This window comes from Scyliorhinus torazame, chromosome 1 (genome assembly GCF_047496885.1).
Source record: "Scyliorhinus torazame isolate Kashiwa2021f chromosome 1, sScyTor2.1, whole genome shotgun sequence".
Taxonomy (NCBI): domain Eukaryota; kingdom Metazoa; phylum Chordata; class Chondrichthyes; order Carcharhiniformes; family Scyliorhinidae; genus Scyliorhinus; species Scyliorhinus torazame.
The window spans coordinates 367,734,602-367,751,555 of NC_092707.1; the positions used below are offsets into that span (position 1 = coordinate 367,734,602).

General features: G+C 52.5%; 1 protein-coding gene across 4 annotated transcripts in view; it reads left to right on the top strand.

The window, feature by feature from the left end:
- The window catches only part of xpo5 (exportin 5), a 214,098-nt gene that overhangs the window by 105,493 nt on the left and 91,651 nt on the right, over positions 1-16,954 (top strand). For 2 of the 4 annotated variants that reach the window (XM_072511332.1, XM_072511353.1), the window contains exons 17-18: positions 88-177; positions 6,921-7,120. In XM_072511332.1, the coding sequence (XP_072367433.1) occupies positions 88-177; positions 6,921-7,120 (290 nt within the window). Of the gene's footprint in view, positions 1-77; positions 178-6,920; positions 7,121-16,954 lie in introns of all 4 variants that reach the window. The other 2 variants (XM_072511324.1, XM_072511343.1) reach the window with 1 other exon arrangement.

Sequence of the window (16,954 nt, forward strand, 5' to 3'; positions counted from 1 at the left end):
AATTTTCTTCGCTAAAAGCAAAACAAAATGGTCTGAAAACATTAGTAGCAGATCTATACTTAAAATGTGCATCTATTGGGGTTGCAGGCTCCAAGAACTAGAGCAGTGAAGAATGTTCGCAGGCATGCTTGTTCATCCATTCTCAAGATGTGCAGAGATCACCCGGAACTGATCATGGTGAGTGCCAAAATGCCATCTTATTCCCAAGAATTGCTGACAAGTTGAGGTTGAATTTGCTATTTCTTTGGTGATATTTTAAAAATATGATGTACCGAAGCCAACACAAAAGCAAAATTATAAATAATGTCAATGTTACGTGGCAAGACCAGTCCAAGTTTTTTTTTGCTTAAATATTTTTATTAAAGTTTTCATTTTGCAAAATACAAGCCAATACATTCCCCGTCCCGATCCACTGACTGTGACCAATTCCTAACGATAGAATACAAAGGTCATCACCTCCAGTGGGCCTGGACCCAGGACACACCCCACACACCGCACCAAATAAAAGAGGCTCATTGAAGCTTGCTCAAACAGGTACAACAAGCCGGAGCTCCCCTCTCTCTCTCTCTCTCTCTCCCTCCCTCCCTCCCTCCCTCCCTCCCTCCCTCCCCCCACCCCACACACACACCCACCACCTTAGTCCCATTGACTAGCTGAAACTTTACAGCTAGCTAAGGCAACCCCCACCCAGGTGCGTTTCAAAGAAGAACAACACGTCCCAGTTACGGAAGCCAAAGCCCAACACCTTTACAGTACTTAAAACCATATATTCCCATACCATTACCCTGACCACTCTTTCTCTCCCCCCCCCCCCCCCCCCCCCCCCACAACCATAGCCTTAATCTTAATCTCAAACATACATCAGATACAAACTGCAACACACCTCAAACCAACCGTCCTCATTAAAGTCCCCATCTAATCCATTCAATCCAGTCCAAGTGCATGGCCTTGACAAAAGGCGTCCTCTAGATGTATTGAAAAAATATCCTTCGACCAAAAAGTGTCTCCGCCACGCCGGGTGCACCATTCCATTCCAAACCAGACTCCACTCCTGAATAGTGCTGCCTTTGCCTTATTAAAAACCGCAAGCTGCTTCGCCAACTCTACTCTGACATCTTGGTGTATCCTAATGATGCTTCCTTCCCACCTCGAGTCCCTGGCAAACATCTGCAAAAGTACTCAGTCGGCTTCGTGCCCTTCATCCCCTCCAGCTAACCCACGATACTGAGGTTCTGTCTCGACCTGTTCTCCAAGTCATCCACCTCTGCCCTCAGGGTCTTGTTCCTCTCCCCCACAAGCAAAATCTCAGCATCCAACGAGGTGATTTGACCCCCATGCTGTGTCCAGGCTGCCTCCACACCCTTCATGCTTCCTTCACCGCCTCCGAAGCCTTTTCCAGCTTATCCCAGATCAGGCCAAGTGCCCCCTCAATTCACCGTTAATGGCTTCCATCATCACCCTGTCCTGCTCCTGAAAATACTTTGCAAACTGTTTTTCAAATTCCTGCGCCATTACCTCGGTCAACGTTTCCACCGTGGTATGAATAGCCACCCCCAAGGCCGGGTCCGCCGCCTTCCTTCGGCTTTAAGGGTTACCTGTTGTAATCTTCTTACCACCAACCTTCTTCTTAGATTTCACACATTTCCGGTGACAAATTCCTTGTCACATAAAATAGTCCGGTTTTGGTAACCAAAAGTCCTGGGAACCAGATTTACAAAGTCCAAAAATCACAAGACCATGGTGGGAGTAACCTTATGTGTGACCTTCTCCTGCCAGTCTCCACTGGAAATCCGAGTCCAGTCCAAGTTGACCAGACTAAATCACTTGCTACTTTGGAAGCAGATGTTTTATTGGTCAGTTTTTTGTCTCTTTCGCTCCTTCCTCTTCTCCAAACAGTGTTGACTCTTTGCTGGGGTAAACATCATGGTTTGGGGCTTCCTCTAATACCACCTCCCACTTTGCTACTCTTTATGAATCTAGACCTGCTATGTGACAGGCTATTTTGTCTTTTTATTGATTTAAATACTTTTTCAGCTATGCTAGATTGCTTCTCTAGTTTCTGGAAAGGTCCCATCAGAATGGAAAATAGCTAATATAACTCATTTATTCAAGAAAGGAGGAAACTAAGACCAGTTAGCTTAACACCAGTCATGGGGAAATGCTACAATTGTCAGGTGGTGTATAATGTGGGAAAATGGGAGCCTATCCACGTTGTCAGGAAGAATAGAAAAGTAGCACACTATCTCAATGGAGAGGCATTGCAAAACACTAAAGTATGGGCGATCTGGGTGTCCTGGTACATGAATCACAAAAGGTTAGTTTACAGGTACAGCAAGTGATCAGGGAGACAAATGGGATTAGGTCATTTAATGTAAGGGGAATGGGATGTTTTGCGACAGTAGTAAAGGGCATTAGTGAGACTACACCTGGAAGTATGTGGACGGTTTTGCTTTCTTTATTTAAGAAAGGGCAACTGCATTTGAAGCAGTTCAGAGAAGGTTCACTTGACTGATTTTATGTGTGGTGGGGTTTATCTTATGAGGAAAAGTTGGACTGTATGGATCTGTATGCATTGAAGTTTAGAGGAATGAGAGGTGATCTTATTGAAACATATGGCCCTGAGGAGACATGACAGAATGAATGCTGTAAAAGATGTTTCCCATGGTGGAAAACGCCCAAACTAGGATAAATATTCAAAAAAGAAGGGGCAGGATTCTGTTGCTCTTTCTAGCTTTAGTCTATTTGCTCTGTTTAGGTCACCTTTGCTCATGAGTCGCCAGGTATCTTTATGATACCGCCACGTGGTTCAAGTTTAGGTTATGATTAATAACCCAGCACACCGCTTAGTAAGGATTAAAACAACGGTCATTTATTATATACAACAAGCAATATTAATACCCTAATACTACTTTTTATACAATAAACCTATCACTACTGGCCAATACTTAACTTAGGAAGAGCCCACCAGGTCAGGGAAACGAATGGCTTGTCCAATCAAATCTGGCCCGCGGGATTCAAAAGGCTGCTACAGGTCGGTGGCTAGGTGTCTCTACCGGATAGCGATCGTTGGATTCACACTTACTGCTACCGGTGGCTGGTCTTCGGAAGGTCTCGAGCAGGCGAAGATGAGAGAGAGAGAGATCTGAACTTGGACCTTTACTTTTATAGGGCCCAGGGGCTTCCCGCCTCCCGGGGCGGCCCTTGACCCTGAGTCCCAAATGATTGGATTCTGTCCCCAGTCTCTGGGGTCGATGTGTCCAATGGTGAGGCGATTCCTCGATCGGGGGGTGGTCGCTCACCTGTCTTTGTTTCGGCCACTGCAGGCGCTGACAGGTCTGGCCCGGCTAATATGTTGCAATTGTTCCCAGGGATAGCCGATTTAACTGTGGATGTCTGAGTAGATTAGGTGTAAACAGTCCTGAATGAAACTGCGGATACCTGGGTTGAAGGGCTGTTGATAGCCCTGAGTATCGATCTGGGCTACGTCCCCAGAGCTGAATATGCAAACCTGTCTGCAGTTGCCTACCTGTGTCTTCATGGCTGCTTTTCCCAGCAGTCTTTCGGGTTAGCCATTTGAAACTGGGTTTTGGCCAGATTAATCGGAACGCAGCCATTTTACATGGTTACAATTCTCAACGCTGAAATTGGGGCATGCGACCGGGCAGAGAATAGCTTCCGACGCCAAAATCGTGGCAGGCGCCAATTTGACACCAACTCGAGATGCTCCATCACCTTGAATGGCGTCAATGCGATGGACGCCGCGCGGACTTTAAACACCGTTTGCATATCTTTAGTGGGCCCACCTGCGATTCTCTGCCTACGATGGCTGAGTACTCGATGGTGCGGTCCAAGTGTGCTCTCAAAAAGTGAACCTGGCCTGGTGGCTGCTGAGAGAGCGAGAGAGAATGTACGGACAATGTCCAACACCGCCATATTTCGCTGACAGTCGTGCCGCTGGCCAGGGGGGAGTAGTGGAGGGTGGTCAGGAGGTGAGCTGTGGGGTTGGGGTGGATGGGTATGCAAAACCATTACTCCAGCCAGCAAGGCAGCCATGCAGCTTTGCATCCCGCTGACTAAACCAAGTGCCCTGTGTCGTTTAGGTGACCCACCGGTGCCCTCTGGCCCCAGCCGACCCATCAGTTGTATCGGCGATCCAGCACAACCTGTCCCATATTTTTGGCTTCGATAAGTGTGTGTGTGGGAAAATCCAGGCCCAGGGGTCTCCCATTTAAGACCAAGATGAGAAGAATTTTATTCTGAGGATTGAGCCTGTGGAACTCTTTGGTAGAGGCAAGCTTACTAATATTTTTAAGGCGGAGATAGAGTTTTGGCAATCAGAGTATAGGGGCGAGGCGGGGTAATGGTATTGAGGCCACAATCTGATCGGTGAAATGGCCAACTCCTAATTGGTACACTGTTTTCAAACTTATGTCCAAATGGATAAGAATATTTTTGAATCGGGTTGAAGGGGCAGCACGGTGGCACAGTGGTTAGCACTGCTGCATCACAGCGCCAGGGACCCTGATTCAATTCGGCCTTGGGTGACTGGAGTTTGCACTTTCTCCCGCCTCTGCGTGGGTTTCCTCTGGGTCCTCCAGTTTTCTCCAACATCCAAAGATGTGCAGGTTAGGTGGATTGGCCATGTTAAATTGCGCCTTAGTGTCCCACGGTTAGGTGGTGTTACGGCATAGGGCGGGGGAAGGCCCTAGGTAGGGCACTCTTTCAGAGAGTTGGTGCAGACCCGATGGGCTGAATAGCCTCCTGCACTGTAGAGATTCTCGGAAATTTACTAATCTAATCTGGAATGGTATTTCATGTTTACAGTTTTCCTATGTACTTTTGTTTTAAATTACTTTATCAGAGTTACAAAGCAAGAGCTCAGAGTGTGGCCAGGGGCAAACCCCTAATCCAGCTCCTTGCCTGCTCCAAAAACCGGTTCAAATTAAATCCAATTCATGGTTCCCACAAGAGAGGCATACCAGATCCAGGCATGAGACCTAACCTCACGCTCATCTTAGCCAAAAGGCCGACGTCTGGGGCACAAATCAGCTAGGATTCTGTCCTTTTTGTGGCTGCCCTGTGGTCTCTGCTGAAAGGAATATTTGTGGGCACCTGACAATGACTGCAACTTCATAGACAAATAATTTGTAACAGTAGGTTTTGAAAATGATTTTACTGGATTTCGGAGTTGCTAGCTAGGTTGGCATTCATTGGCCATCCCTACTCTCCTTTCAAAAGGTGGTGGTGAGCTGCCTTCTTGAACCGCTGCAGTCCCTGAGGTGTAGGTACACCCATAGTGCTGTGAAGGAGGGAATTCCAGGATCTGACCCAGTGAAAATATACTTCCAAGTCAGGATGATGAGTGCCTTGGAGGGGAACCTCCAGGTAGTAGTGTTCCCAGCTACCTGCTGCTTTTGTCCTTTTAGATGATAGTGGTTGTGGGTTTGAAAGATGTTGCCTAAGGAACTTTTGAGTTCCTGCACTGCATCTTGTAGACAGTACACATGGCTGCCACTGATCGTCGGTGGTGGAGGGAGTGAATGTTTGTGGAAGGGGTAGCAATCAAGTGGGCTACTTTGTCCAAGATGGTGTCGAGCTTCTTGAGTGTTGGAGCTGCACTCACCCAGACAAGTGGAGAGTATTCCATTACACTCTTAATTTGTGCCTCGTAGATGGTGGATAGGCTTTGGGGAATCAGCAGGTGAGCTACTTGTCACAGGATTCCTAGTTTTTTGACCTGCACTTGCTGCCACATTATTTATATGGCTGGTCCAGTTCAGTTTCTGATCAATGGTAACCCTCCAAGATGTTGATAGTGGGGGATTCAGCTGTGGTAATGCCATTGAATGCCAAGGGGCGATGGAATAGATCCTCTCTTATTGGAGATGGTCATTGCCTGACACTTGTGTGGCATAAATGCTATGTGCCTCTTGTCGACCCAAGCATGGATATGGTCCAGGTCTTGCTGCATTTGGACATGGACTGCTTCATTTTCTGAGGAGTCATGAATGGTGCTGAACTTTGTGCAGTCATCCGCAAACATCCCCACTTCTGACCTTATGATGGAAGGGAGGTTATTGATGAAGCAGCTGAAGATGGTTGGGCCTAGGACACTACACCGAGGAACTCCTGCAGTGACGTCCTGGGACAGAGATGATTGACCTCCAACCACCACAACCATCTTCCTTTTTGGTGGGTATGACTCAAACCAAGGGAGGGTTTCCCCCTGATTCCCATTGACTCCAATTTTGCTGGGGCTCCTTGATGTTGAGGGCAGTCACTCTCACCTCGCCTCTGGTGCCAGCTCTTTTGTCCGTGTTTGAACCAAGGCTGTAATTAGTTCAGGAGCTGAATGACCCCTTCAATCACTTCACTGATGATTGAGGGTAGACTGATGGGGCTGAAAGGTCAATAGATATTTAGTGACAATTTGGGGTGCCCATGGACTATACTCGAGCAAATGCTAGCACCTCTAGGAAAGCAAATAATTGGGGCAGGTAAGAGGGCTTCTGATCGTTGGCTTTTTAAATTGATTTTAAGAGTGAAATGCAGATCAGAATGTCCATTATTTTGTACTAGTAATATCTTAATAAGCCAATGTGATTCAATGAGTGCATAAAGTTGGTCCTGATTTGGCTGTCCTTCACTTTTCCAGTAGAATTGATCACTTATGTAGGCATTATAATATTGGGTGGGTAGGAAGGGGAAGTTAGCAGTGTTCTGATTTTCAAGTATTACTTTTGTTAATCCAGTTTTTTGACTTATGGAAATATGATTACATTGGCAAATTTGGCCTGGCATTTAGCAACAAAAGTAGGTGGTTGCTTAGTTGCAGTACCATTCTTATCCTTTGCAGTAGAGTTATCCTTTTCTACAAGATTGTGCAAAAGTCTTTATCAAAATGGTTCTTCTATTTTTAGCCGGTGTTTGAAATGTTCTACGCGCATGTCAAGCGCCTGCAACAGGACGAAAGGCAACTTACACAGTTGGAGAAGTGTGCCTTAATGGAATCTCTTGTTCTCCTGAGCAATCAGTTCAAGAATTATGAACGACAAAAAGCCTTCCTGGGGGAACTCATGGCCCCTGTTACTAACCTTTGGTTGTCTGAGGAGATGCAAAGGTATATTTTTGAAGAGCTTTGTGTAGTTGATGTACACCACACATGTTTATACGCACTGCATATTGAATTGGTGTTGAAATTAATATGTCCTTTTTGTGACTTAATACAAAAGCTATGCCTTTCTGAATTTGAGATATAGATGTTGCTGAGTTGATTTTAAAAGCCAGCAAGTAGTATAATTTGTTTTAAGTAAGTTAATGTTTCAAAAATTGAGACCTTGCTGAAGGAAGTATTCAAGAAGGTAGCATACAATGTGCGGTATGGTGGAACAGTGGTTAGCATTGCTGCCTCACAGCTCCAGGGACCCGGGTTCAATTCCGACTTTGGGTGCCTGTCTACGTGGAGTGCACTTTTTCTCGGTGTCTGCATGGGTTTCCTCCAGGTGCGGAGATTCCTCCCACAGTCTTAAAACACCAGGTTAAAGTCCAATAGGTTTATTTGGAATCACGAGCTTTTGGAGCGTTGCTCCTTCATCAGGCTTCTTGAGTGAAATGACCACCTTTAACACCTCCCACAACGTAGAGGGTGAGACATTCCATGCCACATAGTCCCATTTGGCCCAAGAAATCTATTTAAAAAAAAAAAAAAACGCATTTTATTCAAACTTGTGTCAAAGTAGGTTACAGCAGATAAACACCCCGGGAAACATTCTTCCCAATAATCAACTATACAGTTTGTACAGATTTTTCTCCTTTTTCACCCCCCCCCCCCCCCATAATATCACCCACCCCCCTGCAACGAACAGCTCCTCAAACACGGTTACAAACATCCCCCACCTTTTCTCAAACTCCCCTGCTGAGCCCCTTACTTTATCTTCTCTAACCGCAGGAAGTCATACAGGTCACCCAACCATGCTGCTACCCCCCCGGTGTCGGTGCCGACCGCCATTCCAGCAAAATTTGTCGCCGTTCAATCAGAGAGGTGAAGGCCAAGACATCAGCCTTCCTCCTCTCCATGAGCTCCGGCTTCTCTGAAGCCCCAAATATCGCCACCAGAGGGTCCGGGTCCACTCCCTTCTCCACTATACTGGCCAAGTCCGCGAACACTCCCGCCTAGAATCTTCCCATTTTTTCATAACAGCAAAACATGTGCGCATGATTTTGTGCACCAGAGGAGGTCCCGTTTACCCTTCGCAGTGCCTCACTCCATACACCCCAATAGATCTCCAATCCCAACTCCGCTTCCCCTTTCTCCTTGATCTTCACCACCCGCTCGCCTCCCTGCTCCCCCAGCCACTTATTTATATCCCCAATTCTTCCCTGCCCTTCCACATCCAGAAGCAGCAGTCGCGCCAGCAGGGTGTATCCCGGCAACCTATGGAACCCCTTCCAGACCTTTTGTGCAAGGTACCTGTAGATACCTGAACTCACTACCCCTCGGCAGCTCTACCCCCTCCCTTAGCTCCTCCAGACTGGCGAACCCTTCCTCCAAATACAAATCCCTCACCTTGACCAGCCCCTCTTCCCTCCACCTCCTGTATACACTATCCATCCCCCCCGGCTCAAACCCATGATTCTCGCACAGCGGCGTTAGCACCAACATCCTTTCCACCCTAAAATGCCCCCTCAGCTGATTCCATATCTTCACCGTGGACTGCACCACTGGGCTCCCTGAATACCTACTCGGAGCCATTGGCAATGCTGCCGTCACCACAGCCCTCAAACTAGACCCCTTACAAGATTCCTCCTCCATCCTAACCCACTCTACCCCTTCTCCTTCCCACCACCGCCGCACCTTGTCCACATTCGCTGCCCAATAATAATGAAACAAGTTTGGCAACGCCAACCCCCCCTGCTGCCTCTGCCTCTGTAGCATGGTCCTCCCCACCCTCGGCACCTTTCCCGCCCATACAAAGTCAAAGATGATTGTGTCCACTTTCCAAAAAAAGGCATTTGGTATAAAGATCGGGAGAGCCTGAAAGATAAACAAGAACCTCGGCAGAATATTCATTTTCACCACTTGAACCCTCCCCGCCAACGCGCCAACGTTAAGTGCAGTGTATCCCACCTCTTAAGATCCTCCCTGGCCTCCTCCATCAGCTTTGTTAAGTTCCACTTATGGAGCCCCGTCCATTCCCTCGCAATCTGAATCCCCAAGTACCTAAACCTATTCCTCGCTACCGTAAATGGCATCCCCCCTAAATTAGCCCGAGGTGCCAGCTCATTCACCGGGAATTTCTCGCTTTTCCCTACATTCAGCTTGTATCCCAAGAACCCTCCAAACCTCCCCAACAGGCCCATAATCCTTCCCATACTCTCCAACGGATCCGAAACATACAGCAAGAGGTCATCGGCATAGAGCGACACCCGATGCTCCCTCTGTCCCCTCATTATCCCCTGCCACTCTGCCGACCCCCTGAGAGCCATCGCCAATGGCTCTATGGCCAGTGCAAACAGCAAGGGCGACAGTGGGCACCCCTGCCTCGTACCCCTGTGTAAGTCAAAGCTTTGTGAGCTCATATCATTCGTCCTCACCCTCGCTCTTGGCGCCACATACAGCAACCGCACCCATGCCACAAATCTCGGCCCAAACCCTCCCAAAACTTCGATCAAGTACTGCCACTCCACCTGATCAAATGCTTTGTCCGCGCCCATGGACACCACCACCTCCGGTACCAGAGCCCTTGATGGATTCATCACCCCATTCAACAGCCGTCTTATATTACTCGCGAGCTGCCTGCCCTTCACGAAGCCTGTTTGATCTTCTGCAACCACCCCCGGGACACAATCCTCCATCCTCCCCGCCAACAACTTAGCCAATGCTTTCACATCCGTGTTCAAAAGTGATCTGGATCTATACGACCCACATTCCACCGGATCCTTCCCGTTTTTTGGGATCAGTGTGATTACTGCCTGCTTCATCGTCTCCGGCAACTCCCCCTTCTCCAGTGCTTCATTAAACGCCCCCAACAGGTGTGCCAGGTCCGCCGCAAATTCCTTATAAAATTCTGCCGGGTACCCATCCGGCCCAGGGGTCTTCCCCGACTTCATACCCCTGATACTATCCAGCACCTCCCTCGGCTCCAGGGGCTCCTCCAACGCCTGTCTCTTACCACCCCATGCCCCCCTCCTCTCCTCCTGGGTCTGCCTCATAAAGTCCCTGGTAATACTCTCTAAATGCCTCATTTATCCTCCCTGGCTCTGACACCATATCCCCAGCCCCAGTCCGGATCTTCAATATTTCCCTGGACGCAGACTGCCTCCGCAGCTGGTGCGCCAGCATGCGGCTCGCCTTCTCCCCATACTCTTTTTGCACCCCTCTTGCCCTACGCAGTTGCCTATCGCCCTCCCTGTTGCCCGCCTGTCAAATTACCCCTGCAACTTTTTCCTCCTCGCCAATCCCTCCCCGGTGGGCACCCTCGAATATTCCCTGTCCACCTCCACTATCTCGCTCACTAGACGGTCATGTTCCGCCCTCCTTTCCTTTTCGCACGGACCGTAAATATGAGAATTTTTCCCCGGACCACTGCCTTCAGTGCTTCCCAAAAAATGCCTGCCGACACCTCTGCATTCTGATTGGACTCCACATAATCCCTAATCGCCAACCGCACCGTACCACAAAAACCTCCATCCGCCAACAACCCCGAGTCAAACCTCCATCCTGGCCTCTGCTCTCGTCCCATACTGAACCGAATATCCAGCCAGTGGGGTGCATGGTCCGAGATAACTATCCCCGCATACTCTACCCCCTCCACCCCAACCAAAATCTCCCGACTCACTACAAAGTAATCAATCCTCGAATGCACCTTATAGACGTGTGAAAAGAAGGAATACTCCCTTCCCCCAAGGTTCTGAAAGCGCCATGGATCCACCATACCCATCCTCTCCATAAACCCCCCCCCCCCAGCTCCCTTGCCATTCGTACCCTACCCATCGACCTGGGGCTTGATCTATCCACCCTCGACTCCAGAACACAGTTAAAATCTCCTCCCATGATCAACTGGTACGTGGCCAAATCCAGGACTGCTGCCAGCAACCCCCTCATAAAACCCACATCATCCCAATTTGGGGCATACACATTTACCAACACTACCGGTGCCCCTTCGAATACCCCACTCACAATCACATATCCCCCACCTGGACCCCTCACCTCCTTCGCACTCACGAATCCCATTTATTTGCTTATTAAAATCGCCACACCCCTCTATTTCAAATCAAATCCCGAGTGAAAAACCTGCCCGACCCACCCCTTCCTTAACCTAACCTGGTCCTTCACACGAAGGTGTGTCTCCTGCAAAAAGACAACCCCCGCTTTCAAGCTCCTGAGGTGCGTGAACACCCGCGACCTTTTAACCGACCCATTCGGTCACCGGATGTTCCACGTTACCAACCTTAGCGGAGGCTTGCGCCTCCAATCCCCTATACCGTCCGTCATTTTCCCCACTTAACTCCTGCCCCTTTAATTCCACCCCTTTAATTCCCTAGCCCATCCCAGATGGCCCCTTTCTTTGCCCTTGACCATGTCATCTCTCACCCCCTGCCACGTCGCAGACCCCCCCCCCCCCCTCTCCCCCAGCCACCCCTCTTGGCCTTCTCCCCCACCACCTCACTTCCGTTCACCAGCATAACTTGCTGGCGTGGCTGTCCTGCCCAAAGGCATATCCTAATGACCCCCCCCCCCCCCCCCCAACAGCTCACAGAAGGAGGCCTCCTGCTGGCCTTACCCTCCCCCACCCAAACAAGGACTTCTCCTGAACTCCAGGTAGCCTTCTCCAAAAGCAAACAAACATGTTAAACCCAGACAGCCGCATAAAACCGGAGGGGGGATGGGAACATCCATCCCCACATAAACTTTTCACCCTTACAACTCCTTACAATCTCAACATTGAACAGACCCCCCCAACCCCACAAAAAAGACAAAAATCCCCCAATCCCTACACCCACTTCAAACATGCTCCAGACCATTACACAGTGCCAGCACCCCGGTTCCCAAGCATTGTCCACTCAGTTCCCTCCCAGGGTATGCTCCTTAATGAAGCCTTCGGCCGCTTCTGGGACCTTGAAATAATACTCCCGGCCTCCGAAAGTCACCCATAGTTTCACCGGGTAGAGCACCCAAAACCTGATCTGCTGCCAGTACAGCACCGCCTTGTCCTTGTTGAAACCTGCCCGCCGTTTTGCCAATCGCCTCCGATGTCCTGATAAATCCAGACGTTATTTCCCTCCCAGTCGCAGCTACACTTCTCCCTGGCCCACCGTAGAATTTTCTTTTTGTCTTCAAATTTATGGAGTCTCACGATCACCGCCCGCGGCGGCTCCCCAGCTCTAGGTTTTTGCCTCAGAGACCTATGCGCTCGGTCCATTTCAGGTGCCTTATCTAGCACCCCTTCTGTCACCAGTCCCGCCAGCATCCTCGAGACTTGCCTCATGGCACTCACACCTTCCACTCCTTCAAGCAGGCCCACTCTTCGTAGGTTCTGTCTTCTCGAGGCATTCTCCTGCTCCTCAACCTTTGCCCTCAGCGTTTTATAAAGGTCTAGAAGCCCCACCTCCGCCTCCAGAGGTACCGCACGATCACTGTGGTGCGAGATCACTCCTTCAATCTCCCGAATCTGTGACCCCTGCACTTCCAAACACCTCACCATCCACTCCAAAGTACTCTTCAGGGGTGCCACAGCTTCTGCAATGGCCTCTGCATGATCCTCAGGCATTTCTTTCCTCTGTTGAAAGAATTCCTCCTGGATAAAAATCATCAGTTCCTGTATCTGGGGCCTTACAGCTTGTCCCTCCCCTGCCTTACATGCTGAAAGAGACTGTCTGGGAAGCACAAGACTGTCAATTTTCCAGCCAAACCTCTGTTTTCTGCTGGGTCCGGTGATCTGAAGACCTACTACTCCTCTCACATTCATCTATGCCTTTTCATCAAAATTCCACCCGGATCAGGGTAAAAAGAGCCCTTTTCTGTGACTTTGAACAGGTACAACCCTTTGTGACCAATCACTTCATGGTCACAAGAGGAAGTCTTGGCCCAAGAAATCATAACACCGAACCAAGGTCAGCTACCAAACCCACATCCAACCGCCCCCTCCCCTCCACGCTGCGACAATAGAAAATGCTGGAATATCTCAGCAGCTCAGGCAGCATCTGTAGGGAGAGAAAAGAGCCAATGTTTCGAGCCCAATGACTCTTTGTCAAAGCTAACAGACAGAGAAAGTGGGAAATATTTATACTGCGGAGTAAGAATGAAAGATGAGTCATAGCCACAGAAACCCAGGGAAACCGGGTGCTAATGGTCACAGAAACCAAGGGGAAAGAGTGCTAATGGCAGTCCCCAGAGAGAACAAAAGATGTGAAAGGTCAAACAGCAGGGAAACTAACATCAGAGGATGAACTGTGATAGATGGAAATGTGGGGGGGAGGGGAAGGGGGAAGCAAAGAGGAGAAAGTGTAAGGAAAGGTGGATAAGATGGGCTTAGATATATATTAAGAAAGAAAGAAATGGTAAAAGACAGTTGAAATGACATGCGATGAAAACAAATGGGCTGAAGTGGGTTAGAGCAAATCATCTAAAGTTGTTGAATTCGATGTTGAGACCGGAATATGAGATGTTTGTTGTTCCTCCAGTTTGTGTTGAGCTTCACTGGAACATTGCAGCACGCCAAGGACAGACATGTGGGCATGGGAGCAGGGTCATGTGTTAAAATGGCAAGCAACGGGAAGGTCAGGGTCCTGAATGCACACAGACCGGAGGTGCTCAGTAAAGCGATCACCCAGTCTGCGTTTGGTCTCTCCGATATAGAGGAGATCATATTAGGAGCAGCGAATGCAACAGACCAAATTGGAAGAGATGCAAGTGAAACACTGCTTAACCTGGAATGAGTGTTTTGGGCCTGGGATGTAAAGCATGGAAGAGGTAAAAGGGCCCCCTCCCCCTCGTGCGCGCGCCCCCTCCCCCTCGCGCCCCCTCGCGGGCCTCCTCCCCCTCCCCCTGGCGCCCGCCCCCTCCCCTCCCCCTCGCGCGCCCGCCCCCTCCCCTCCCCCTCTCGCGCGCGCCCCCTCCCCTCCCCCTCTCGCGCGCGCCCCCTCCCCTCCCCTCCCCCTCTCGCGCGCGCCCCCTCCCCTCCCCTCCCCCTCTCGCGCGCGCCCCCTCCCCTCCCCTCCCCCTCTCGCGCGCGCCCCCTCCCCTCCCCTCCCCCTCTCGCGCGCGCCCCCTCCCCTCCCCTCCCCCTCTCGCGCGCGCCCCCTCCCCTCCCCTCCCCCTCTCGCGCGCGCCCCCTCCCCTCCCCTCCCCCTCTCGCGCGCGCCCCCTCCCCTCCCCTCCCCCTCTCGCGCGCGCCCCCTCCCCTCCCCCTCTCGCGCGCGCCCCCTCCCCTCCCCTCCCCCTCTCGCGCGCGCCCCCTCCCCTCCCCTCCCCCTCTCGCGCGCGCCCCCTCCCCTCCCCTCCCCCTCTCGCGCGCGCCCCCTCCCCTCCCCTCCCCCTCTCGCGCGCGCCCCCTCCCCTCCCCTCCCCCTCTCGCGCGCGCCCCCTCCCCTCCCCTCCCCCTCTCGCGCGCGCCCCCTCCCCTCCCCTCCCCCTCTCGCGCGCGCCCCCTCCCCTCCCCTCCCCCTCTCGCGCGCGCCCCCCTCCCCTCCCCTCCCCCTCTCGCGCGCGCCCCCTCCCCTCCCCCTCTCGCGCGCGCCCCCTCCCCTCCCCTCCCCCTCTCGCGCGCGCCCCCTCCCCTCCCCTCCCCCTCTCGCGCGCGCCCCCTCCCCTCCCCTCCCCCTCTCGCGCGCGCCCCCTCCCCTCCCCTCCCCTCCCCCTCTCGCGAGCGCCCCCTCCCCTCCCCTCCCCCTCTCGCGCGCGCCCCCTCCCCTCCCCTCCCCCTCTCGCGCGCGCCCCCTCCCCTCCCCTCCCCCTCTCGCGCGCGCCCCCTCCCCTCCCCCTCTCGCGCGCGCCCCCTCCCCTCCCCTCCCCCTCTCGCGCGCGCCCCCTCCCCTCCCCTCCCCCTCTCGCGCGCGCCCCCTCCCCTCCCCTCCCCCTCTCGCGCGCGCCCCCTCCCCTCCCCTCCCCCTCTCGCGCGCGCCCCCTCCCCTCCCCCTCGCGCCCCCTCCCCTCCCCTCCCCCTCGCGCCCCCTCCCCTCCCCCTCTCGCCCCCTCCCCTCCCCCTCGCGCCCCCTCCCCTCCCCTCCCCCTCGCGCCCCCTCCCCTCCCCTCCCCCTCGCGCCCCCTCCCCTCCCCTCCCCCTCGCGCCCCCTCCCCTCCCCCTCGCGCCCCCTCCCCTCCCCTCCCCCTCGCGCCCCCTCCCCTCCCCTCCCCCTCGCGCCCCCTCCCCTCCCCTCCCCCTCGCGCCCCCTCCCCTCCCCTCCCCCTCGCGCCCCCTCCCCTCCCCTCCCCCTCGCGCCCCCTCCCCTCCCCTCCCCCTCGCGCCCCCTCCCCTCCCCTCCCCCTCGCGCCCCCTCCCCTCCCCCTCGCGCCCCCTCCCCTCCCCTCCCCCTCGCGCCCCCTCCCCTCCCCTCCCCCTCGCGCCCCCTCCCCTCCCCCTCGCGCCCCCTCCCCTCCCCCTCTCGCGCGCGCCTCCTCCCCCCCTCGCTCGCGCCCCCTCCCCCCCTCGCGCGCGCCCCCTCCCCCCCCCCCCTCGCGCGCGCTCCCCCCCCCCCCCCCCCCCCAATCCACCCAACAGGCACAACCGATCGCAGCCTCTTTCTCTTCCCCACTCCTCGCCTGTTTGCTACCCCCCTCTCCTCATCACCGTCAAAGTGACCCCAGCTTAGACCTTCTTCCAATAACCCATCAAAAATAACAATCACCCCATCCCTTCTGGCCCAAACTCCCGACCAACACGCCCAAACCCCACCATCATTAACAAGAGGCGTTGTCTGAAATGTTATTATTTCAACGGCAGAAGTCTATCAGGTAAGGCAGACGAACCTAGAGCACTGTAACTATTGATCAAGTTTTTTTAGGAGGTGACAAAAGATGATTGATGAGGGGGGTGGTGTTGGATGCTGTTTACATGGACTTCAGTGAAGCCTTTGACAAGGTGCCTCATGCAGACTGGTACAAAAGGTGAAGTCACACGGGATCAGAGGTGAGGTGGCAAGATGGATACCGAACTGGCTCGGTCACAGAAGGCAAAGGGTAGCAGTAGAAGGTTGTTTTTCTGAATGGAAAGTTGTGACTAGTGGTGTTCCACCGGGATCGGTGCTGGGGCCTCTGTTGTTTGTAGTATGCATAAATGATTTGGAGGAAAATGTAGCTGATCTGATTCCGGATGACACCAAGGTTGGTGGAATGGCAGATAGTATTGAGGATTGTCAGACGATACAGCAGGACATAGATAGGTTGGAGACTTGGGCAGAGAAATGGCAAATGGAGTTTAATCCAGACAAATGTAAGGTAATGCATTTTGGTAGGTCTAACATAAGAGGGGTGATATACAGTAAATGGCAAAACGCTTTGGAATATAGAAAGTCGGAGAGATCTGGATGTACAGGTCCACCGATCTTTGAAAGTGGCAACACCAGTGAACAAGGTAGTCAAGAAAGCATATGGAATGCTTGCCTTCATTGGACGGGGCATCGAGTTTAAAAACTGGCAAGTCACGCTACAGTTATATAGAACCTTGATAAGATCACACTTGGAATATTGCTCACAATTCTAGTCGCCACATAACATAAGGATGTGGAGGCTTTGGAGTGGTTGCAGAGAAGGCTTACCAGGATATTGCCTGGCCTGGAGGGGGTTAGCTATGCGGTGAGGCTGAATAGACTCTGACTGTTTTCATTCGAACGATGGCTATTGAGAAGCAACCTGATAGAGGAGTACAGGATTATGAGGGACGTGGATGGGCAGGCACTTTTTCTCAGGGTGGAAGGGTCTATCGCTAGGGGGCGTAGGTTTAAACCCCGTGGGGCA